Below are 26,095 nucleotides of genomic sequence, written 5' to 3' on the forward strand. Positions count from 1 at the left end.
CTGGGGCTGTAACGCAACAAAAAAAAAAAATAATAAAATGGGATTAGGGAATTTTATGAACAAATAATACAAAGTCAGACAAATAAAAACTGTAAGCCTATAAATTATCATAAACCCTGTAAGAACAGCTACTGATGAAGCTCTGTTGTCTCTGTTTCCAGGCTGGTGGAGGAGGTGAAGCAGAAGTGCGCGGGCGTCCAGCTGCAGAATGAAGACGTGTACATGGCTACCACCTTCAAGGACTTCATCCAGATGTTTGTTCGCAAGTTGAGAGGAGAGGACCAGGAGGAGGAGCTGGTCATTGACTATGTGAGTCCCCCATTCCCCCTGTGAATCCCAACTGAGTCCGAAGATTCGTGGGGGCAGAAAAACCGTAATCTGATATTATTCTGCACACAGCATGAGTCAGCAGACATCAGTGTATAGTGAAAGAAGTTGTTTTCCTCACTAAGCAGATTTATAGTTGTGCGTTGGCTCTACGCAGAGCTTATGCTGTAGCCAACACCATTGCGAGCATTTATACTTTTGCAGTGGTATGTCTGTGTTGCTTTGTATTTACAACTCCAAAACACAAGCTGGCGGCGGGGTTTGATTGATTCAAACACACATTAAACATGGCTTAATAGAGACAACTTTAAACAGAAGATATAACTCACAGGATTCACAGACAAAACTCTTGTCTTTTGCTGGACACATTTTCCCCATAAATACAACATGCTAATGTTATTAGCACAAGCCTGTGGCATTTTACATTGTATTCATTAGCCTAGTAGCCAGCAGAAATTTCCTCCACCCATGTGAAGCCAGGAGCAACAGCAACATGTAACAAAGGTTACATTACAAAATTTGGCTCCGTTGCAACTCATAAGGTTCATTGACAAAACAACTCTCTTTTACTTAACACGTTTTCCTCACAAATAAAACATGCTAATGTTATTAGCATAAGCTTATGACATTTTACATTGTTTAAATTACCCCAGTGGCTAGTGGGGTTTTCCTCTAATAATAACATGAAGCCAGGATTAATCACACAAGACTTAAAATTCTATTTTGTGGGGGCTTTATTGTCTTAACAATTTATTGTTTATTTGTGAAATTAAAGTAAATAAAATCTTCGTTTCTTCCAAGGGAAATGGTTTTCAGTTTACAAAAATAAACAGGAGACCTGTGTTGCCACCACGTGGGGTTACATTTCTCGGGAAGTGCATGTCAGGCTATGGCTTACGCTATGGCATAGGGTACATGTCTACACAGAGCCTACGCCACAGGTACGGCATTGATTTGACAAAGAAGTACAAATCTTGAATAAGTGGTTAAGGGTGTGCAGCTTGTCGCCTGCAACTCCTCATCTGACAGCTCACTGTGGCTGCTGCTGACTGTCCCTGTCTCCCTGCAATATTTCAGACTTACCCACTGTCAGAAAATGCCCCAAATTACTGTTGTTTTGTTTTGTAGATGCGTTTATGATGAACAGTGGCTCACTGAAAATACATTGCATTTCCTGTGACCCCATCATAATAAAAGTCATGTTTAGTTACATACATTTAATGTGAGGCTGGAAATGTTGGGTTTGCATTAACAGTATTTTTGAATATAAAAAAATAAAATTTAAAAACAGAAAACAGAATACAAACCACAGACATCCAGTTCATAATACTGCAAGTATATGAATACTGCATTACTTTCGTCAGTTAGTTTTGAGATTACTTAAAAGTTAGATACTTTCATTTAACTTCCAAATCAGATTGTTTCTAGATTTTTTAAATATTTTTCATCACACGTTATATTTTTAGATGTGCACAAAGGTGCTTGCAAACATGTTTGGGGTTGGCTGATTTGTGATTGCTGTACTGTCACTGCTGTATTGTATGCAGGCAACCAAAGACGTGAACAACATGACAGTAAAAATGCCACACCAGTGTTTCATCAATGGCAAGTTTGAGGATGCAGAAAATGGCAAGACCTACGGTACCATCAACCCTACTGATGGATCAGTGAGTCACAGGAATACCCCCCCCCCCCCCCCCCCCACACACACACACATACATGCATAAGAGGTTTTGTCTGAGGAATCGTTTCTTGCACTTGTATTGATTATTTGAGTGTGTGTGACCATTGCGTCTTTGACCAGGTGATCTGTAAAGTGTCCTATGCCTCAGTGGGGGATGTAGACCTGGCAGTAGCAGCTGCCAAAGAAGCTTATGATAATGGACCCTGGGGCAGGATGAACCCTAGAGACAGAGGAAGCCTGCTTTACAGGTGAGTAGCTCCACCTAGAGGACTACAGTGGGATTGCATGATTATAAAAACCACTCCAGTCCAGATTCTACAAGGCCAGAAACACACACCAAACAACCATGACTAAATGACATGTTTTTTTCTGCTACAGCACACAGGCTTGCTGTACTCTCTTGTTCAAAATCAGCATCCTTGGCAAATAAAAACCTGTACCGCTAATATCAATTTACAGGCTAGACAGTTAACTAGCATGAAGCTGTAACGTCAGCATCCAGTCATAGTTAGAGCAGACAGTCACACTGACCGGCAGTATCAGCCATCTTAAATACATCCCCACACTCTGTCCCCTCTGACCTTCTCCCTCCAGGCTTGCAGACCTGATGGAGGAACACCAGGAGGAGCTGGCCACTATCGAGTCCATCGACTCAGGAGCTGTGTACACTCTGGCCCTCAAGACACACGTAGGCATGTCCATCCAGACCTTCCGGTACTTTGCCGGCTGGTGTGACAAAATCCAGGTAGGTTAAAGGAATACTTCACCTGCGCAAACTGACCATTTTTGTATCAATTAATGAATGCGTGTTATGTTGAATTTGTGATTTTTTTTTTTTTTGCCTTCATGGTCAATGGAGAATCCAAAAAAGGTGAACATTCTTCATGAACTGAAGTAAATGGGGACCACATTGAACTATATCAAAACTTCAGTTTACAAATTCTCACTCGTGCAGTATAGTGCAAGTCTTATTTATTCAGTCGTATGCTCAGTACTTCCCAGACAGATGCATTTTCGCTAGGAGGTTGGCATCAGCAGACCTAAGCGTGTGGGAGGGAGTGTGCCAGTGGAGGAGCTTAGACAGGTAGGGGTAGGCCAGGTTGTGGAGAGCTTTGTAAGTGACGATGAGGAGTTTGAAGTTTATGTTTTTAGTGTTTATGCTGATGAACTGATATCTGTGGGAGAGGTAGGATTTGAGCCAGGAGAGTGCAGTGCCGGTGATGCTGAGAGCGGTTTCAAGGCGGTAAATGGATGGTAAATGGACCTGCATTTGTATAGCACCTTTCTAGTCATCTAGTGACCACTCAAAGCGCTTTTTACACATTCACCCATTCACACACACATTCATACACTGGTGGCCTACCATACAAGGTGCCACCTGCTACTCAGTTTTAACACACTCACACACCGACGGAACAGCCATTGGGAGCAATTTGGGGTTCAGTATCTTGCTCAAGGATACTTCGACATGCAGCCTGGAGGAGCCCGGGATCGAACCGCTGATCTTTCACTTGGTGGACGACCCGCTCTACCTCTGAACCACAGCCGCGGTACAGATGGATGGAATGGGTTATGGTGTCAAATGCTGCACTCAGGTCAAGAAGGATGGGTATGTTGAGTTTGCCAGCATCATAGGAGAGGAGACGGTTGTTTGTGACTTTTAGGAGGGCAGATTCAGTGCTGTGGTGGGAACGGACACCAGACTGGAATGATTCATAGAGGTTATTGGCAGAGAGGTGGGCTTTGTATCAGATTTTGTATTCTTTTGTTTATTATCAGATATTAATATATACTTTCATCATATTGTACCACAATAGCCGTAATTAGAATTATAATATTATTACTTTAATTAATGTTGTTGTGAGCTACTGTCATTACTGTCTGTCCTGCATCTCTCTCTCTGTCTCTCTTTCTGTCTCATTGTGTCATACGGATTACTGTTAATTTATCATGTTGATCTGTTCTGTACGACATCTATTGCACATCTGTCCATCCTGGAAGAGGGATCCCTCCTCAGTTGCTCTTCCTGAGGTTTCTACCATTTTTTCCCCCGTTAAAGGTTTTTTTGGCGAGTTTTTCCTTATCCGCTGTGAGGGTCCTAAGGACAGAGGGATGTCGTATGCTGTAAAGCCCTGTGAGGCAAATTGTGATTTGTGATATTGGGCTTTATAAATGAGATTGATTGATTGATTGATTGATTGATTGATTTGAGTTGTGAAGCAGTTGAACAGCACGTTACAGTAGATAGATAGATAGTGATAGAAAGGGGAGGTTGGAGATAGGTCTGTAGTTTGGGAAGTCAGGATTGAGAAGTGGCCAGGTCTCTGTGGATAGTATCAACTTTGTCTTGGACAAATGACAAAAAAGAGGTGCATTTTTTGACTGTGAAGGATTGGGAACAGTTGTGGGGTTGAGGAGTTTGTTGATTGTGGTGAAAAGTTCTTTGGGGTTTCCGGAGCCAGACTGTATGAGCTGAGAGTAACAGGTGGAATGGCCATATGACATCTTCATATTGTTGAAGGTGGTCTTTGTAGGCTTTAGAATGGACTGTTGGACCTGTTTTTGTGAAGAGTCTTTCTAGCTGACGGCCCCGGGTTTAATCTGGCTATATTCACCCTCTGTCTCGGCTCAGTTTATTGCCTGTCTCTTTAAAACGTTCCTGAACACAACCACACACGTTCCAGCAGGAATATGATCCAAAATAAGGGAGAAATTAACAACAGCCACAGCCACGTTTACATGTTGACCTGACATTAGTATGTGGCTATGTACATTAGCAGTGTACTTGCAGCCTTGCGATGACTTTGTATAGGGGCTCTTTCTGGAGCATGAAATGTCACCAAAAAAAGCTTCTAAACACAAGAAGAGAGAAGTTTACAACATTGGCAACCAAGACTACATGTTTCCCTGATGTCTGCATATAACTCCATGTAGCAGTGTGGGCTACATAATGTAAACACTTGCAGTAGTGTGCCTGGAGCAGATGGTCTTATAAAGAAATCAGGCACATCGCGATGTCATACTGTAGCAAGAGTAGAAAAAGCGTTCTAAGACACGTTTGGGGCTTGATACTTTTAGGCGGAAGTGTTTTATATTGTAACGTTTTAACCAAAACATATGTGTTTGGGAAGTAGTGAACACACGACTGGATTAATGAGACTTGGATTATACTGCTCGAGTTGTGTGAGAGTTTGAAAGCTGATGGGTTTTTTTCTTTTGTAATTTATTTTTTATTGGTAACATGCAACAAACATAGATTTCCATACATTGTTCTCAGATACAGTACACACGTATCATACATTGATGTTTGTCACAGATAGCCAAAGTATTTCTTTGAAACAAACAGTCTTTATAAATTAACAATTAGGCAGTGATCCTATTCTTTACCATACAGTCACTGTTCCTTGAATACAAAAGCAGGCCTAAGGGGTTTCACATAATTCACCCAGCCTTCCCATCGTGAAGCAAATGGTTCCATCTTATGATTAACAAATGCTGTTTTTTTCTCCATATTGTGAATGTCCATTGTGATTTCCATCCATGTATTCAGAGTTGGGCTCTCCTGTGACATCCATTTCTTAGTTATAGCCTTTTTCCCAGCCACCAGCAGTATATTCATTAGATATTTATCCCTTCTCAACCATTCTTGAGGTATATGTCCAAAATACATGGTCTTACGAAAGCTGATGTTTTGATATAGTTTTTGCTGTTATTAGAAGTTGCCCAAATTAGTTTAAATTCATGAAGAATATTCACCTTTTTTGGATTCTTTCCTCACCATGGAGGAATGAGAGAAACACGTTGTTTTCTTTACGAATTCCAGGTAACAAAGGGTGAGTAATTTATATACAAGTGATCATTTTATGGGTGAAGTGTTCTTTTAACACTCGGGCACCCACACCCTGCATTCTTATAAACAGTTGACACTGATCATAATATAATATTATTACTTTCAATAATGTTGTTGTAAGCTACTGTCATTACCTGCATATCTCTCTCTCTCTCTCTCTCTCTCTCTCTCTCTCTCTCCCTGTCTCATTGTGTCATGTGGATTACTGTTAATTTATTATGCTGATCTGTTCTGTACGACATCTATTGCACGTCTGTCCGTCCTGGAAGAGGGATCCCTCCTCAGTTGCTCTTCCTGAGGTTTCTACTGTTTTTTTTTCCCCGTTAAAGGGGTTTTTTTGGGGAGTTTTTCCTTATCCGCTGCAAGGGTCATAAGGACAGAGGGATGTCGTATGCTGTAAAGCCCTGTGAGGCAAATTGTGATTTGTGATATTGGGCTTTATAAATAAAATTGATTGATTGATTGATTAAAGGCACACATGGTTTCTTTGTTGCAGGGCAAGACAATCCCCATCAACCAAGCCAGGCCTAATCGCAACCTGACCTTCACAAAGAGAGAACCTCTAGGGTAAAAGCTGTGGATTTATTAAATGCTTTCTATATTTGAATATTGTCATTGAATTATACTGAACTGTTTGATTCAATCAACTGATGCGTGTCCATGTGCATATTTATGGGTCAAGCATGAAGGCCCAAAAGTTCAGTTTTTAAAAGGCCATGTTCCTTACACCCTAAGTCTGATTGACTTACAATGCAACACAGCTCAATGCTCTCTACTAAAAAGCCTCAATAACCATTTTGAATTTTTTGAAAAACACATTTTTTGTGGATCATCTTTGGGTGAATCTCAATAATGATGTTAAATCATGTGTGTAAAATAATTCGTAATAATCAATTGGTGGCATCCCAATGCAATTTAGATTTTTTTGAAAAACACATTTTCGACATCACTTTCAAAACCGTAGGTCTGAGTTGTACTTAATTTTCTGTGGATCATCATCATTAGACAAGGCTTACCAAAATCTTTTTGGTAGTTTATTGTGTTTAGAAGATATTGACCAATGAACAGTATGGGGGGCGTGGCTTAGCATATAAATGGACCCTCCCCACTCCTTGGCCGTTGAGCCGATCATCACAAAACCTCCAGGGAATGTCCGTAAAAGTACTAGCAATATACTGTGTAAAAACTGGGGTGGCATAACACAAATTAGACTATAAATCAGACATTGTCCAATCACTACAAAACTTGTGGGATATGTTGAATTATAATGTTGAGCCACGTGTGTGAATTTATTTTGAAATTGCTCAATAAGAGGTGCCACCAGTTGTTAACATTTGCATTGGCCTTTTGCAAAATTTACGTGCACCAACTCGGTGGCTATTTTTAACTAAGCCAAAATATACCCAAAATATGTATATATATGTGTGTCTTTTGGACCTGTGTGTATATGTGTGTCTTTCAGACCTGTGTGTAATTGACAGCAATAGTTAAAAAATTGAATTTCCCCTTGGGGGATTAATAAAGTATATAAAATTTAAAAAAAAATTAAATTAAATTGACCAATAAGAAGCAACAGTGTTGCTAAAGAAGAGCATTGCCTGTTAAGGGTTTTTTGGGGGAGTTTTTCCTTATCCGCTGTGAGGGTCCTGAGGACAGAGGGATGACATATCCTGTAAAGCCCTCTGAGGCAATTTGTAATATTGGGCTTTATAAATAAAATTGAATTGAAAATTGAAATTGAACAGAGATTTGGTCGTGAATAAATGGGCATCTGTCCGCTCATGATAAAATCTTAAGGTTATCTTTAATAAAGATTTAAACTGTGAAACGTCTTGATCCTACCCAGCTTTCAAGTTATCTCAAGTACAACTTGAGGGAATTTCTTCAGATTTTGCACGAATGTCCACTTGGACTCAACAATTACCTCATTGGATTGTGGTGGTCATAGGGCAAAGGTCAAGGTCACTATGACCTTGTCTGTGTAATTCTTGTGAATGTGGTATCTCAACAACTCCTTGAGGGAATTTCTTCAATTCGACACAAATGTTCACTTGGACTCAACAATAAAGTGATTGGATTTCACTGGTCAAAGGTCAAGGTCAGTGTGACCTTGCGCCTGTCTCATTTACACGAAGGTGATATCTCAAGAACACCTTTAGGGACAGCAGAAATAGAAGGGGAAACATCTGGTCAGAATTGGTGTCACTAATCTTGTGCTGATTTTATAGATATTCTGTGCAGAAAATATGTGTGCATCCGTGTTTTCACAGACATGGATGTAAACTGTAAGAGAAACATGACTGGTGCGCTGAGGCATACAACCACGGGGTGGTAATTCTATGTTTTTTTTCTGTCAGTGTGTGTGCCATCATCATCCCATGGAACTATCCTCTCATGATGCTGGCATGGAAGAGTGCTGCCTGCCTGGCAGCTGGGAACACACTTGTTCTTAAACCAGCACAGGTGAGTACACATATATTAGTAGTGAAATAACTGTTTCTTTAGTTAAGTGTTAAGGTGATTCAGTATCACAGTATTTACAAAGGTTGAATGGATCTAGTATCAGAGGGATGTCATACAGTATTTCCAATATTTTCAGGTCACTCCGCTGACAGCACTGAAGTTTGCAGAGCTGTCAGTGAAAGCTGGCATTCCAAAAGGAGTCATCAACATTTTGCCAGGATCAGGTATTGAACACAAATACAGCATCCACAGTCTTTTTTTCTTTAATTAGCAATTGTGATTTTTGGCCTTGATGTCATGAGATCAAGGAAACATATGAAGTGCAAATAAAATCAGACTGATTGCAACTCCAGGCCAGTGATACCCAACATCGATTGCTTGTTAATACAGAGGAGAGTCTACTTGTAACCCCTTGTTATACATTACGGGCATATAATTTGTGACCAATTCAGTCAAAGAGTGATATTGCCTTCTCAGTCTGTTTGATTTTACTAATTTTTAGAGGCTTGACAAGTTAAAACTGCATAGTATTTTACAAGAAAGAAAATGTTTGTGTTGCAGAATTTTTTTCTCTTGTTTCTTAGTCTGGTAATAATCTTATAACCTCTTATGGGGTTCTGACCCAGAGCCTGGAAACCATTGCACAAGGATACATGTACACATTTACATCACATGTTCTAACATGTATGCAGATCTGGATTGGAAAATCTGGGTCAAAGATTATAAAATGTACCATTTTAAGTAGAATGCTAATGGTATTTAAGTTTTCTATTCCACAAAATATCTATTATCAAGGTATAGAAACTTGAGGTTAACTGATACTATATTAACAATACTTTGCAATAGGAAAAAGCCATTTAATTAATCAGCCGATATCACTCACTCACGGACTCTCGGTGTAGCGCTACAGCGCTAGACATAAAAGTTCATCTAAACCCATGTTGAAATGAAGAACAATACTCTTAGACACACTCACTCAGCAGAAGAGACCTGCTTTCCCAGGAGCTGTATTCACTGATCATTTAAAGGAACATTGTGCAAGATTTAGGGGGAATTAGTGGCATCTAGTGGTGAAGATTACAGATTGCAACCAGCTAAAACTTCTGGTAAGAATTTTTCAGTGTTCATTGTTCAGTAGGTTCTTACCGGGAGCTGAATTATCCACAGAAGTCTCTTCCTCTCCAAAACAAACAGACCAGGTGATTAAAACCGATGAAATCCCTGAATAAAGCAGTTTTTACATTACAAATCAGTGTTTCTGAGACGCTGTTTGGCATGTCAGAAATAGGTGGCTTGCCTACCACATGCTAATGTGTGCTTCCCTTTTTTTCTGATCACTTCAGGAGGTTTTTACTGGGAGCCAAATTATCCGTAGAGTTAAAAATAAAACTGGTAAAAAAAACTAAAACTAAATGACTAAAACGAATAAAGCAGTTTCACATTAGAAATCAGTGTTTTTCCAATCCTGTGCGTTGCATTTGGGCTTCTAACTACAGTGGCTGATGCGAAAACGCAAATGTCCTTATCTAGAGCCAGTGTTTGGTTTGTTCCAGGCTACTGTAGAAACATGGAGGTGTAACATGGCAATCTCCATAATGAGGACTTGCTCCCTATGTAGATAAAAATGGCTCATTCTAAGGTAATGAAAACACAGCAGTTCTTATTTTCAAGCAATTATACACTAACTCATTTTATTTCTATTTTAGTACCACTGTGTTGTTGTTGATGAGGGGAAGTGTGGATGTTTTTTTGTTTTTTTATGAGCTGCTGGACAGCTGAATTTCCCTTCAGGGATAAATAAAGTTCTTTCTATTCTGTTCTGTTCTGTTCTATTCTATTCTATTCTAAAGAAAAGATACTTCTACTGCTTCATTTCTGCCAATATAGCCCTTAAATCCTACATACTAGACCTGTAACACAACCCTCCCCTCTTCAGCTCCAGTCAGGGATGTATGTCCCAGCGAGACTGGAGCCTGCACAGGCATTGACCACTATCGGACCCAAGTTCCACAGATAATGATAGTTTGTAAAACATCCTATTGGTCAGCCTCTAATGTAAACCCTGATAACCCTTCTTCCTCTCTGTCATAGAGCTCCACTGCTGCCCAAAAATGATTAAAAAAAAAAAAAAGAAAACACATCAGTGAGCCACACAATGTCACTGGGTGACATGTTCCTTCATTATCATGAACACACTCAACTGTGGTTTATTTAGACTCAATCCAACATACACCATCCTGCTGCCATGAAAGCACCAAATGTGGATTAGCCCATCACTAAAAATAGTCTCAAACAATACACTATTTCCTCCTGCTTGGGTAACATATGATAAGAACTACAGTGACCAGGTGTTTCAGGAATTTGCTGAGCTTTTTTTTTAAAAAAAAGTAAAACTATTTATTTGCAAGCTGTTTGTAAAGATTGACGTTGTCAGTAGGAAACAATGAGCTTAGAAATAAGAACCACAGACAGAGCAAGGAAATCACAAACTATTTACAGATAGGCTAACAATCAGTAGTTGACACTATACAGTATCCCCACCCTTATACAGTTCCCCTTCGATTCCATACACTGTGTTCTCTTTCTGTAACATATGCCAACTGTATAAACATAAATTATGGGCTGATGTAGAAAGAAAAGGAAGTGCTGCCACTTGTATACCTCTAACTCAGTTCACTGAATATGGAACCTTCCTCTTCAATCCATAATCCACCTCACTGATTCCATCCTCTCCTCTAGGTGGCATGGTAGGACAGCGTTTGTCCGAGCACCCAGACATCCGCAAGTTGGGCTTCACTGGCTCCACACCTATTGGCAAACAGATCATGAAGAGGTATGACCTGATAAACTCATTGCTTTGTTGACTTAAAGGTATACTATTACTTATATTACTACTACAGAAATTGATTTTTTTTTTCTGCACTGTCTGCGATTTTTTTGTAGCTTTCTCATAGATGCATGCTGCTGAGCATCTAGCGCCTGGTTGCTGCCTATTTATAAAGCCTTATCCTCACCTGCGCATGGTGCCCAGTACACCTCAAACTGTAAACCTTTAACTGCCAGGTGAAACTTCATGCCCTTTTTTTCTGTGATTTCCATTTGAAGCTGTGCACTCAGTAACCTGAAGAAGGTTTCTCTGGAGCTGGGAGGGAAGTCGCCTCTCATCATCTTCAATGACTGTGACATGGACAAGGCTGTTCGCATGGTGAGACTCACAGAGAGAGAAGACAGGGTCGGTTAATGTTGGCCGAATGCAACGTATCCTCAACAGTTCATATGATAACCTACTAATTTGCGCCCCATGTCCTTAATGTACAGGTAAGTAATTAACGTTAAGTTATGGAGGTTAGTTTTAAGAAAAGAAACATGGTGAGGATGTACCTTAAAATGACAAAGTTCACGCGGTTCCGAAAACATGTCACTAAGGGACAGTCACGGGGCGAAGTCCAGGGGCATCATTTATAACCCATGCGTGTACAAAAAAAGGGCTTGAAATGTGCGTATGCCACTTTCTAAGCATAAATTGGGATTTATAAAGAAAATGTTGATGAAGAAAAAAGTTAAGGGGAAACCTGACCATTGCGTACTCACATTTTAGAGACAGGGGAAATTGGGGAAATTGGCGACACACATGCTGAGATGGTGAAGTGAAGCCAGACATTAGCTGACTCAAAGGTATATTATGTAGAAATTGTTGGTTTCAGTATTCAGACAGTATCACTAATGAAAGTGAACGTGAAAGCAAACCCCAGATTCACTTTATTCATGTTTTTCAGTGCTGTGTCTGCGATTTTTTTGGAGCTTCCTCTTGGATGCTTGCTGCTGATGGTCTGGCCACTGGTCGCTACCTTTTTATAAAACTCCAACCTGGCACATTTTGGAGACAGGGGAAACACATGCTTGTGTGTCACCAATTTCCCCTGTCACCGTATTGTCTTCTTATACTGTGCATATATCACTAAGTATCATGCTGACACTCCTGGTCAGCTGTGGAGAGTAGCGCGTACAGCTGAATGATTCCAGGCTGTAGGTGACAGGATTCAGGAAAGTCTGGCTTTCCTTTACCTGATAATAAGCATGAATATACTGAGTCATTTTCACCTCAACCACGTTAACTTGGCTAACTGATGATATTAACGTCATTGGTTATAGAAATCCAAGATACCGTCAAACTGCATTAAATTATTTTTCAATAATCTCTTCATATATTGTGCATATATCACCAAGTACCATTTTAGTTTTTAGATAGTCTTTGTGTGTAAAATGGCTACAGGGAACATGAGTGTGCTATCAGACACACAGAGCACACTGGAGACACTGCAATACTCCACTTCTCATCCCACACATCATCACCACCTGCACATATGGATTGTTTGAATTAGCAAAGACATCAAGGTGCAGTTCTTTTTTTTGCCATCCACCTTTAGTTCTAAAAAAAAATGTCAGGTACTGTCCTTGACATAGAGTTTTTGGAAAAATGAAAAAGTGATTTCAGAGAAAAGTAGACAGTGGGACCTATAATATATGTTTGTCAGCACTGAAAACAGCTTGAAAAGATGAAGATAGTTAGAGGATAATGGCTCGTTCGTTTTGTACTCGGAGGTCGGAAATTCCCTGTTCCCAGTCGGAAGTTTAAACTTGGATGCGCCCTGAGATCGGATTTCCAACTCGGAAACTCGGAGCAGCCGCATCAACCCTGACTTACGAATTCAAGATGGCTGCAGGTCACCTACATAGTGAGTAAACACTCTGCTTAAGTACTGTTTATAGCAATTTTATCTTACTTGTTTTACATTAGGTCAGCCTCATCTGCAGTGTTCATCAGTTGGAGTGCAGGATGGTTTTGAAGCTGTCTATACTCCGAAAGTGAAAGGGCAACAAAGGCTTTCTTGCGGGCATCCATTTTTTTTCCGACTTGTCCACCGTTGTCAACTAGAATGCACATGAGAGCAAGTACTGGCCCTAGCCACCTTCAGCGAAAATGGCTTCCAGAGGAAGTCAAAAACAGGGACAGTGTTTCTCGACCTCACCGCTGCCTATGATACTGTATGGCATAAAGGCCTTCTTCTGAAACTCTCAAAATCATTCTTTGCCTGGGCGACAGAAACCATCAAAACTCTGCTCTCCAACCGGAGGTTCAGAGTTCACCTCGGACAGAACAAGAACGCTTGGAGAATGCAGAAGAATGGGCTTCTGCAAGGGTCAGTTTTAGCACCAACCCTGTTTAATCTATACACAAACGACCTACCCATTACCAAATCCTGCAAATTTATCTATGCAGATGACATCTGTCTGGCCTTCCAAGCACCAGACTTTGGTTGACTTGAATGTGTGCTCAATGAGGACCTCGCCAAACTCTACCAGTACTGCAAAACCTGGCGTCTAAAACCACTTAAACTGAAGCATGCCCCCACTCCAACTTACCTTGGAGTGACTCTTGACAGGACCCTATCCTTCAAGGAACATCTTAAAGGGATAGCAGCTAAGGTGAAGTCCAGAAATAACCTGCTCTGCAAGCTTGCTGGCTCAAAATGGGAGGCAGAAGCCCCCACACTGCGCACCTTAGCACTGGCCCTCGCATACTCCTCAGCAGAATATTGCGCCCCTATTTGGTCCAGGTCACCCCATACAAACCATGTGGACACCCAACTCAACACAACCATGAGGATCATCACCGGGACAATCCGCTCAACACCACTCCCCTGGCTCCCCATCCTATCAAACATAGCCCCTCCACACATCCGGCGAGTAGCCTTCACTCAAAGGATGCTCCAAAAGGCCAAAGACTCCCCTCATCTACCAGTCCACACAGACATCTTCAATCCACCCACTGCCCGACTTCCATCTAGACGTCCAATTTGGAGGAATCCCTCACCAGCTGACTTTACCATCCAATCAGCTTGGGAAAAGGATGGGAATCCAAAGATGTCCCAAACAAACATCTGGTGTCAGACCCTACCCTGCTGGTCCCTGGCACCAACCTCTCAAGGGGACAGTGGTCAACCCTAAACAGATTCAGGACTGGACATGGCCCCTGCCTGGCCAGCCTTCACAAGTGGGGCAGCAGCTCAAGCCCACTGTGTGCTTGTGGAGAGGAGCAAACAATGCAACACATCATTGAAGCTTGCCCTCTACAAAGACTTGAAGGAGGCTTAGTCACCCTCCATACAGCAGATCAGACGGCAACTGCTTGGCTGAAGGACTTTGCATTCGCTAAATAAATAAATAATAACTAGAATGCAAAAACTGTTGTCAAATAGGAGGTGACATCAGTCCCACTTCCGACATCCGAGTAAAAAATGAATGCACTATATAGTCTGTCGGCTACAGATGCAGGCTGCTCTCGCAAATTTTTTGTTTGTTTTCCTAGAAAAAGCAATGCAGCCTGTATGCATGTATTTTGAAAGAATAAACTGAGACTGCCAGAGACTTGGCAGTCCCTGGAGTCGCATGTTCGGATCCGTGTGAACTTTGAGTCATTTTAGGGTATGTCTGCACCATGTTTCTTTTCTAAATCTTTTCCTAAACCTAACCACAGTAACTTTTATTGCCTATTACGTAACTTCCACAACTTTATGCCAATTACGTAACTGTACATTAAGGATGTAACCTCATTTGTGGGGCGCAAATTCATAGGATATCATACAAACTGTTGTGCCTGCATTTTCCGTAGGATATCATACAAACCGTTCTATGGAAATACGTTTAAAGAGGACAGTGTAAAAGTGAATCATCACACCACTGACGATCGAGACAAGACAGTGAATATAAAGGAAAACTTTGTCGATAGTCAGCTAGCTATGTGTCATCACAGTGTGTGCTGATGAACGGTATTTGGCTTTCCCCTGTGCCACCAGCTGCCAAACCTTTGCCGTCAGATGGACAGGCAGCTCCAGGGGAAGCTAAACACCGTTTATCTGCACACACTGTGATGACATAAAGCTGGTTGAATATCATTAAGTTTCCCTGCTTCCCTTCCCTGGTTCCTGTAGAGCAGGGTAGGCCTTTTGTGTTATAAATTGTTATTGTGCGAAATCAGCATGTGTATACATTCAGTAGGTTTCAGTAGCAAGCTAGCTAACCCTACACTTGTCAGGGTTTAATTTTGGTTTTGAAATGGGAAAGAAACGTGGATCTCCTTCCAACCTCTCCAGGTAACAAGTATCATAATACACATGCCCCAGGCACAATGTGTAGCTGGAAATCAACAAAACCAGCCTAAAAATGAAGGAAATCTGCATGAGAGTCTGTGAAGAACTGCCATGTTGTTGTTGGACCATTGTTGGAGCCAGCTGATTTGACGCTATGATTGGCCAGTCTGTATTCTATGGGTGGGACTTAGCAAGGGGTCAGTTATCAATATTGTAAAATGATGTTGGTGACCAGCTGGGCTGCTTTTACTGATGTTATTATTATTATGTTGCAAATGTGACATATAAGCCTATATATTTTCAAAGGATTGCTATGAAAATACAGTTTTATAAACTGCTTATAAATTATGAATAGGTGGGTTAAAGTGCTAAAGTCAAAATCTGTGAATGCATGTCCAGCTTGTTTTAAAAGTGGGGTGGGTCAAATACCATGCTCTTAATTCTATATCTGTGTTTGTGTGTCTGCTGCTAACAGGGCATGAGCTCTGTGTATTTCAACAAAGGTGAGAACTGTATTGCTGCTGGACGTTTGTTTGTGGAGGAGTCCATTCATGATGAGTACATTAGCCGAGTGGTGAGTAAAAAACACTGATGCAGCCCTCCTCAATAATAATCTGGCACATACTGTACATTGGAAAATAAATACTGAATCAGCAGAGGCTGAGATATCCTTACTTTTAGTGCTTAGTATAGGTCACGCTGCAAAAACAGACTCCTACACTTCCCATAATGCAATTTTAAAGTGTCAGTTTGAGCAGAAGAAAAAAAAATTGCTTCCTTAAGCCCAGCAAGTCTTCTGTCTATTTCCCCACCCTTACCCTCCAAGGTGGAAGAGCTCAAGAAAATGAAGATTGGAGACCCACTGGATCGCTCCACAGACCATGGTCCACAGAATCACAAAGCCCACCTGGACAAGCTGCTAGAATACTGTGAGGTCGGACTTAAGGAGGGAGCTACACTGGTGTATGGAGGCAAACAGGTGGACAGGCCAGGTAGATACACACCGGACAAGACAACTTAAAACTGAATGTTTTTATAAATACACTATTTGTTCACTACACAACTGTAGCACAACTTTATACACAAATGAAGCCTAATCTAATGGCAAAGTTTGCAGCCTGGCTGAGAGGACTTTAATTTTCTTGATTTTTTTTAAGAAGAGCTTGAAGGCTCTGTCACATGAGGTAGCCCAGTGCTTGCTGCCAGTTCCTCAGGTCTGTCTTCACCAACACACAAAAGCAATTAAAAGTGTGTTGAATACTGTTGATCTTGAATGTGCTCTTACACTGACCAGGTTGTCTGGAGGTGGGGGTGGGGGTGGTACACAGATAGCAGGTGTCGCAAATTAATAAATGGGCTCGGAAAAAAACATGCACGGGCTCGGGTGGGGTCAGGCTGGATTTTTTTGGGCCGATCTAAGCTCTACACAGCGCTGAGGAATGCAGGAGAAACTTTAAGTGATGGCTTGTTAACTGCAATGAGCCTGAAGGGCCTGTCGGACTCATTTAAGCCATTTTCCATCCATCCATATCCAGCATGGAAAAGTTCAATGCTGTTTGCTCAGATGATGACAGCGTGATGAAAGTGAGAGGAAGAGATAGCAGGAACGTTAACGTTAACATTAGGGTCGTTTTCACAGGCTTGAACAAAAAATCATCAACCTTAACCTTGCTTAGGTAGGCTACCTTTCTCTCACCCTTTTCTCTCCCTCTACTTCAGACTGTTGTCTCTATGGGCTCTACAGTGGTGGAAAAAGTTTTCGGACACCTCATGCATTTGTGAAATATTGTATTAAGAATCACTCTTAGGTCTTCAAGTGCAATTTCTTTTAGTACAGTCACAGCCAAAATACTAAATAAATCCTAAAAAAGCCATTAAAAACTTAAAATTGATTGGTTCCATAAAATACATAAGAAATTTTGAGTATTGGGTCATTTTGGTACCAGTGATGAAGGTCGTTCTTTTTATTATAAGACACAATTTTTGTTGCCAAGCTTCATGTCTGCATAAAGCCAGCACATTTGAAAGTTCTTCAGACACAAAAATGGCTAAAACAAGGAACCTAACGCAGGAAACACGCCTGAAGATAAAGATTCTCAGCCAGGAAGGGTACAGCTGCCGCCAGATAGCCAGGAAGTGCAGATGCAGTCCTTCAGCAGTTGGATACACTCTGCAGAAATACAGACGAACCAACAGCTTGGAAGACAAACCAAGATCTGGGCGTCCAAGGGTTTCTTCAGCAAGAAATGACCGCATCCTGATCCGCATGTCCAGGCAAAACCGCCGAATGACATCACAGGAGCTTCAGCAGCAGTGGTCAAACCAAACTGGTGTCCAGTGTTCCATCCGCACTGTACGTGGCCGACTTTTAGCTGACTTTTAGCTCTGAACAAGCTGATGCCATTTTGAAAAGGCATACTATCAGAATTATAGCTAATTAATTGACTGTGGATTGACTGTCAGTTTCTGATTTTGGCATTTGGCACAAAGGAGTTGCTTTGTCTTGTTTTCAGTCTTCTCTAGAAACTTGCATTAAGTAATCATCAATATGGTCATTTTCCTTCAGGTTTCTTCATGGAGCCCACTGTGTTCACTAATGTGGAGGACCACATGTTTATTGCCAAAGAGGAGTCCTTCGGCCCAGTCATGGTGGTGTCCAAATTCAAAGATGGGTAAGTCAAAAAAAAAATAGTGCAGTGCAGTGCTGTCATGCAGGTCAAGATACTAACCGGTATCCTCTGTACCTCTTGCAAACCACAGTGATGTGGAAGGCGTCCTTCAGAGAGCCAACAACACAGAGTATGGCTTGGCATCTGGCGTGTTCACCCGTGACATCAACAAGGCCATGTATGTAAGCGAGCGGCTGGAGGCTGGAACAGTATTCATCAACACCTATAACAAGACTGACGTGGCTTCACCTTTCGGAGGCTTCAAACAGTCTGGCTTCGGAAAAGACCTCGGTGAGTCAAAGTGTGAATGTCATGACTGGGACTGGTTCGGCAGAAGATAGATTCACTCGTCTTAAAGTCAAAGGGTTTTTTGAATGGGTCTTTTGTTAGTCGCTTGAAATAAGGTCTGTGGTTCACAACAGGTTTAAGAGACTTTCACATTTTTGTTCTAGGACATAAAATACATCAGTAAATACCTCGCTTGCTTATTTTGAAGTGTTTATGTATCTTAAAAAAGGTTGTTTGCTAACAAGTTACTAAATGAGACACATTGTCATCATACCAACACATTGCCCCCACAGTTAAGACGTGACTGTTGTATAGCCTAATATTAGTTTTTAACCTCTGGTGATTACATTTAGCTTCAAAAATCATAAAAGTGGTGTTCATTTATGAACATTATCACACTGAACAAAATATGTAAGCATCATAAACATTTGTTTGCCACAGAACTTATTTTGTGCAATAATTTGAAATCCATTGGAAAAATCCCAAAGGCTTTTTGACGATGGAACTAGGGCGATGCTGTTTTCCGTGTTGGCCTACAGAATGACTGTATACCTGGAGCATTCTGTTAAGCCAGAGCAAGACAGGGATTTGTGCTAGCTAGCTAATTCTTGTCTCATTTTTTGGTCTGATAAACAGTGAATCCATGAAATTCATTGTCCCATATCATAATTTGAGTGCCCCCTAGTGCTGAAAAGAAATCCTAATGTTAGAGGAAGCACTGACGTGGAAAATATTTTGATGTTGTAGTTTTAGCTGGCTTGCTAACGCAGAGGAATTGCTGGCTAGCTAACACAGCAAAACACTGCCTTGAATGATTATGTCATTTAATTTATCCAGACTCCAAGGCTGATCTACACCTATCTTGTAGTTTGCAAATTTGGCTTTTTTATCAGCTGACATTATGAAGCAACCTATGCCAGATTAATGGAGCATAGTTTAGTTACAGCTAGCTGTCTATCTCAGATAGCTTGCTTATTAACGGTAGTGCCAGCAAAATACTATCTGAGCGCATGTTAGTTGGTTAGGTTGCCAAATTACTTCGACAGCTAACATGATACTAAATTATGTAGCTTTATAATTAGTGTTGATTTAGCCAACAATTAATAATGTAACAGTTAGAAGTGCTTTCTTCTAGCTAAGACTGCAGGGGAGACCAGGGTGCTGTGTCTTGAACTAAGGTTAGCCAGCTAGCTGTAACTTAGTTATACATTGTACATGGATCTGCCCTTTGTTTCTTGTAGCGTTAGCTGATAAAATAATTTGCAAACGGTAAGCTACCTATCATGGAGCCAATGGTCCAAAAGAAGTTTTTGAAAAATTGCTAATTATGTAATGCTGTAATGTCATTCTAAATATGATTGATATTTAATTTCTAGTATACTATCAACACAATGATGGTCTGTGACTTTCAGTGTTCTTCAGTGTTTTTCACTGGTTGCTTTAATACAATTTAAAAAAAAAAAAAAAAAAAAAGATAAGCTCTTCTTTGCCTCAGGCTTTGCTTTTGTGAGCCTCATGAAGGCCTTTTATTGTGGAGCTGCACACATTGAGGAAGTTGCTAGCTGGGGACTGGTGGATGAAGAAATCCACCAGGCAAGCGTATTTTCTACCAGCCAAATTAACAGTTGCAAACAGGTCTAGCAGACCGTGGCAAGTGATAGTTTAGTTTATTTTGAAGATGTATATTTTTACTGGTTAAATTGTATGCACATGAGTATGACTTAAGTATATAATAATCTAAAAATGCTGTAGTAGAATAACCTCAAAATGATCACAGAGATACCAGGAGACCTGTTGAACAAGAATATTATGGGGTTTCCAACTTAATTTGAGGTTTAAGTAGAATTTTTATTATGTAAAAGTGAATGGGATTTAATTATTTTTGTATTAAAAATGCTCTGGTGAAACAAGAGAGTAATGACAAATAGTCAACAAAGGAAAACAAAACAAAAAAAGAAACGATCCTGTTTTAAGGAACCTTTGTGGCAATGCGAGGATTGATTATTGAGTGTACATGAATGCACCGAGTTTACAAGGTGTACCTGAATGCATCATGAAGGCCCTGACACTGTGTGACTATGAAACTCATCACCGACACAGAGAGCAGAAGCAGCGTGACAGTAAATGACACAAAAACGTTGTAGAAACTATTGGCATTTTATTACGTGGCTATTTTGGTACAAACATTTACCCACCAGTGTGGTGGACAGCCCTCTGAAAATTACTTTCCAAACAGGCAGTCTACCCGTATTTAGCGCATGGTGGGTGTTAATTTCAGACCCTGTCTGTAGTATTTATAAGCTGACTATGCCTTAGATCCTGTGGTGGATAATTGATAAGGTGGTTGTACTACTAGGTAGATGGGTATGTTACCAAGTGGGAAGTGGTTATACTGTCCTATAATATTTCAATGTTTTTTTGGCTGATTGGTGGGTATGCTGTAAACAGTCATAAAAGAAGTGGGTACACCCCATAAACCTCAATGTACTGTCCATTACACCACTGTTAGAGACCATAGTCCAAATCTCATTTTAAGCATTGTTTTCCACACAATTTGGTTTAGAGCGGATTTAATCACTGTTTCGACCAGTGGATCCCAACCTGGGGCTCAAACCCCCAGAAGGGGACACTAGCTAATAAAGTTAAGAAGTAAAAATCCAATTCTGTTGCTAGAAATACTTACTGTTTCTGGCTTTTTGAAATATTGGATACTTTCACCTCTTATAATATGTCAAATAAAATCCGACAAGGATTATTCCCCAGTTGGTTGAACTGTTCATAATTCAGTCCAATTATTATTGTTTTGTTGTTGGTCTTATCCACAGGTGAGGATGCTCTCATGGAATACCTCAAGACCAAAGCAGTGACTGTGGAGTACTGAAGCACAGACTCTCCTAATGAACTCTGATCTACATCTGAATAGGAAGGGACTCATCTGTCTGCTTCAGTCAGACATCATGCTTCATTCAGCATTGCTTCTGTGTGTGAGGATGTATGAGAACAAGAGGAGAGCCACAGTTTGGACAACCTGCCTATCTTTTCTTGGCTCTCTGCGTAAAAATTCACATCATGGACAAGGGACAGGTGGTTTATACCCATCTGTATTTGTACACATAAAACCCTCAGTTGGATGCCTGATGGGAGCTAAAGTGGCTCTTACTCTTTTAATGGTTTCAGTTCCAAAAAAAGTGTTTTATGTTAAAACACCAATTTAAACCTGAAATCTGTTTTCCAATCATTATCAATAATGTAAATCAGTTCTGTTAAAAAAAAAATCTTTCTCATTTGTCATTCACTTATAATGCTGCCCTCACCATTCCTTGAATATCTCTGTTTACTCAACTTTTGGGCTGTTTTGTGCCGTCCCAGAAGATAGACGAAGTTCTTAGTTTATGGATTAATCATGTATATGAATGTGAACGTTGAAGCTTGTGTTAAGATGCCTATAGGTTGAGTTTTAGAGTAGCCAGAGCCTGCCTGATCGCACTAAACTGGAGAATTCATCAGGTTAGCAAATAAAATATAAGTCAGTAGTGAAGCCATTAGTCAGAATTGGTCATTGACATGATGGGAAAACAGGATTTGGGTCAAAGAGACAGTTTAAGTTTTTTTTTTTTTTTTAAACTTTCAGTCACACCTTTTCATGAGCGGACCATTGTGTAATGCAGTCAAAAGCTTGGGGTAACACCAGTAAGTCGACCTTGAGGTAAAGAGTATGGTCAGAAGTGTGCACCTACACCTGTAACTGCACCCTGCAGTGATGTCACAGCGTACTGACACACCCTGGAGTGCACTTCTACATAACTGCAGCAAGGGGAGAAGTCAAACAACTGGAGGTCGGCAAGATTAAAAGGGGGTTACAGTCTAATATTAATTTGTTAGACTAAGGTCAAGAATGAACTTTTATATTCACATAAAAACAAACTGGTAGCAGTCAAAGAAGAAATTGTTGAAACCTTTTTATTCTTATTGACTGATTAAAGTCTTAATGATGAGGACTGACTTCACAACAGCCAAATGCAAGCAGGTAAAGAACCATACTTTGGTTTCCTACTTATGTGGATTTTACTTTTCTCTTTGGACACTATACTTATCATCATTCAGAGACTTAAAAACTTTGATGCCTGCAGCATGTTCCAAAAAAGTTAGGACAGGAACATGTTTACCACTGTGTGACACCCTACATATAGGAAGTGGACAGTAATTCTTGAAGTTTTGAAAATTAAATTCTTTCCCACTCTTGCTTTACCTGTAGAATGTTCTAAACTGAAGGTTTTTGATCATTTAGCAACTTCCCCAGTCTTTTGTTGCCCCTGTCCTAACTTATATGGAACATGTTGCAGGTGTAAAATTTAGAATAAATGTATATGTATTACAAAAAACAATAACATTTATCAGTTTGGACATCAGATATCTTGTGTTGGGATTGTATTCAATTGAATACAGGTCAAAAAGGATTTGCAAATCACAGATTCTGTTTTATTTGTTTTACACAGTGTCCCAATTTTTTAGAATGGGGGTTGTACTTACTATCATTTTTATTGGCACAGAGCAGTGAATTCCCATATTTGAGCTTCAGCTGCTTCATAGCATCACATTCACAAGCTATTCCCCAAGGAAATTGTGCAAACAGTCATGCCAGTTTTGTTGTTTCTCACATTGCAGTGGTTGTTCAACCGATAGCTCTCAAATCTCAGATGTCGGAGCATCTTTCTGTCCTGCAAGAAAGAGTTTCCAAAGCAGCTGCTGATTGCAGCTTAGCATTAGCATTGTGACAGAGACAAAAAAAAGCAAAAGAAATAGTGAATTGTGATGGATTTACTGTCGTGGTCATGTTTTAAATTCTGTTTGACAGGTACACCTTTATTTCTATTCAAAACTTTAGGTTAGAATTTAAGGTTTCTGATCAGTATGTAATTGTCACTACTTCAAGCTATGATGAGCCATTTTTTCTTTGTCCCTCACACATGCTTCAGTTCTTTGTATCATGTCCTTGCAGCTGTCTGTTCCCACATATTTTAAGACATTCACTCTCTTCCCTTTGCTTAATTTGACTTTTTTGTAAATATTTTTTAGCAATAGAGGGTAAAGGACTATTTGATATATTTTTGTCAGACAGAGGAAGACTGTATGTTTTAACACTACTATATTCATTAAAGACACACCAGCTAGATGTTTTATGCATCACTAATGTGAAGAAGTTGTTAAATTAGTTTTCTATCTGTCCCACAATATCAGTAAAGGCAGCAAGGGCTAAGATGCAAGTGTTGTTATTCTCACCCTTTGTGAAAAAGGTGAGAGTTGTCCCTTCAATAAACATTATGTCTTCAGACAGCAATGTCATATAATGGTAAATAAACTTTGATTTGAATTTTACTGTGTAATGCTGCTGTTACTCAGAAAATATGCAAATATTCTACATGGTACATGAAAGAGTGATACTGCTCTGTCCAGAAACAGTGCTGTTATAATAGCAGCAGCAGAAATAAACATGTTTACAGCCTGCTACAAAGCCTGGTCTCTAGAGCTAATTCCCCCTCATGATAATTGCTCAGGGGGTGAATTTTTATATTACTCACATGTTTACATTTCATTTAAGTTACACATGACTAAGGGTGGGCTGCTTTGAGTGACAAGCTGTTTGCTGATAGTGTCCTTGACTTCCTGGACAGATCCACCTCTTGCTCCTCTAGAGCTCCAGCCTCTTGCCCAAATATGGTTATTTCTGGCTCCAAAAAAAAAACGCCCCAAGATGGCCACTGCCAAAAGGTCTATGATCTAACAAATGCAGTAAACTGACTTGCCATTGCGTCAGAGGAGGCACTCTATTGTTTCCCTGCTACATTAATGCTGCCTTGTGTGTATTGACATCGACAGCACGAGAGCTGGTGGCCACAGCCAACCGTTCACAGAGGTTGCATTGTGTCACATTGTGAAGCATTCAAGCTTTATTCAATCAATCAATCAATCAATTTTTTTTATAAAGCCCAATATCACAGATCACAATTTGACTCAGAGGGCTGTACAGCATGCGACATCCCTCTGTCCTTTGGACCCTCACAATGGATAAGGAAAAACTCCAACGGGGGGAAAAAAATGGTAGATACCTCAGGAAGAGCAACTGAGGAGGGATCCTCCTCCAGGATGGACAGACGTGCAATAGATGTCGTACAGAACAGATCAACATAATAAATTTACAGTAATCCATATGACACAATGAGACAGAAAGAGAGACAGAGAGAAATTGAGACAGAGACAGAGAGAGATGCAGGGCAGACTAATGATAAAAGCTTATAACATTCATTTAAGTAATAATATTCTAATAATTATGGTAATTGTGGTACTATATGTTGTAAGTATATATTAATATATGATAGTATATGTATGTGACAATAGTCATATGTGTATATAACAGTAGAATTATGAGTAATAATAACAGTAGCAGTAGGCGGCACCAGGCACGACCACGTCAACAGCACAACCACGTTACACGATCCAGGCACAGCTGCAAACCGAGGTAACCTGCCACACAGTGGAGCACTAACTCTGAGAAGAAGCCAAGTTAGTGACATGCAGTAGAGCAGAGTTAGCGAGATGCAGTAATGGGACATGAGTGTTAGCAAAGGCCAGAGAGAGAAGGAGAGAAGGTGCTAGGTGTATTATAGGAAGTGTGTCCCCCAGCAGACTAGGCCTATGTCAGCCTAACTAGGGGCTGGTCCAAAATAAGCCTGAGCCGGCCCTAACTATAAGCTTTATCACAAAGGAAAGTCTTAAGTCTAGTCTTAAATGTGGAGACGGTGTCTGCCTCCCGGACCGAAACAGGAAGATGATTCCACAGAAGAGGAGCCTGATAGCTGAAGGCTCTGGCTCCTGTTCTACTTTTGGAGACTTTAGGAACCACTACTTAACCTTCATTCTCAGAGCGCAGTGTTCTGGTGGGATAATAGGGCACTAAGAGCTCTCTAAGATATGATGGAGCCTGACCATTTAAAGCTTTGTAAGTTAGGAGAAGGATTTTAAATCCAGTTCTAGATTTTACAGGGAGCCAGTACAGAGAAGCTAAAACAGCAGAAATGTGATCTTGTTTCTTAGTTCCTGTCAGTATATGTGCCGCGGTGTTCTGGATAAGCTGGTGAATTTTCAAAGACTTATTAGAGCTACCTGATAATAAGTAATTACAGTAATCATAACCACCAGATTAGACTATTGTAACTCCCTCTATGTTGGCCTGGATCAGTCCTCCCTCAACCGTCTACAGCTCGTCCAGAACATGCGACCACATCACGCCAAGTTTTAGCCTCCCTCCACTTTTAAACTTCTTTTAATTTTTTTTAAAGCCCTCAAGCCCCTCTGTACCTCTCTGAGCTCCTTTTGCACCACACCCCAACCAGAACCTTAAGGTCTTCGGACCAACTACTGTTGGTGGTGCCAAATACCAGACTAAAGTCTCGAGGTGACAGAGCCTTTACGGCGGCTGCCCCCAGGCTCTGGAACAGCCTCCCCCTTCACATTCGATCTTCCCAGTCCCTAGAGACTTTTAAATCCTCCCTAAAAATCTTTGTCTTCCACCTGGCATATCATTCAGCCTGAGCATGATGACCACGATAAAGTTTTTTTTTTAATTGCTATTCTAATAGTTTGCACTGTTTGCTCTGTTTTCTTA

The 26,095-nt window shown here is 40.5% G+C and overlaps 1 protein-coding gene across 1 annotated transcript in view; it reads left to right on the top strand.

Moving 5' to 3' along the window:
- The window catches only part of aldh1l2 (aldehyde dehydrogenase 1 family, member L2), a 59,497-nt gene extending 35,689 nt beyond the window's left edge, over positions 1-23,808 (top strand). Inside the window, exons 10-23 of the mRNA XM_049567066.1 lie at positions 162-309; positions 1,875-1,994; positions 2,132-2,259; positions 2,606-2,756; positions 6,358-6,428; positions 8,219-8,324; positions 8,461-8,548; positions 11,064-11,157; positions 11,430-11,529; positions 15,951-16,049; positions 16,302-16,467; positions 18,042-18,147; positions 18,236-18,435; positions 21,258-23,808. Coding sequence (XP_049423023.1) covers positions 162-309; positions 1,875-1,994; positions 2,132-2,259; positions 2,606-2,756; positions 6,358-6,428; positions 8,219-8,324; positions 8,461-8,548; positions 11,064-11,157; positions 11,430-11,529; positions 15,951-16,049; positions 16,302-16,467; positions 18,042-18,147; positions 18,236-18,435; positions 21,258-21,313 — 1,633 coding nt within the window. The 3' untranslated portion in view covers positions 21,314-23,808. The remainder of the gene's footprint in view (positions 1-161; positions 310-1,874; positions 1,995-2,131; positions 2,260-2,605; positions 2,757-6,357; positions 6,429-8,218; positions 8,325-8,460; positions 8,549-11,063; positions 11,158-11,429; positions 11,530-15,950; positions 16,050-16,301; positions 16,468-18,041; positions 18,148-18,235; positions 18,436-21,257) is intronic.
- Positions 23,809-26,095: the final 2,287 nt, after the last annotated feature.

Source organism: Epinephelus fuscoguttatus, linkage group LG22 (assembly GCF_011397635.1).
Source record: "Epinephelus fuscoguttatus linkage group LG22, E.fuscoguttatus.final_Chr_v1".
Classification (NCBI taxonomy): Eukaryota; Metazoa; Chordata; class Actinopteri; order Perciformes; family Serranidae; genus Epinephelus; species Epinephelus fuscoguttatus.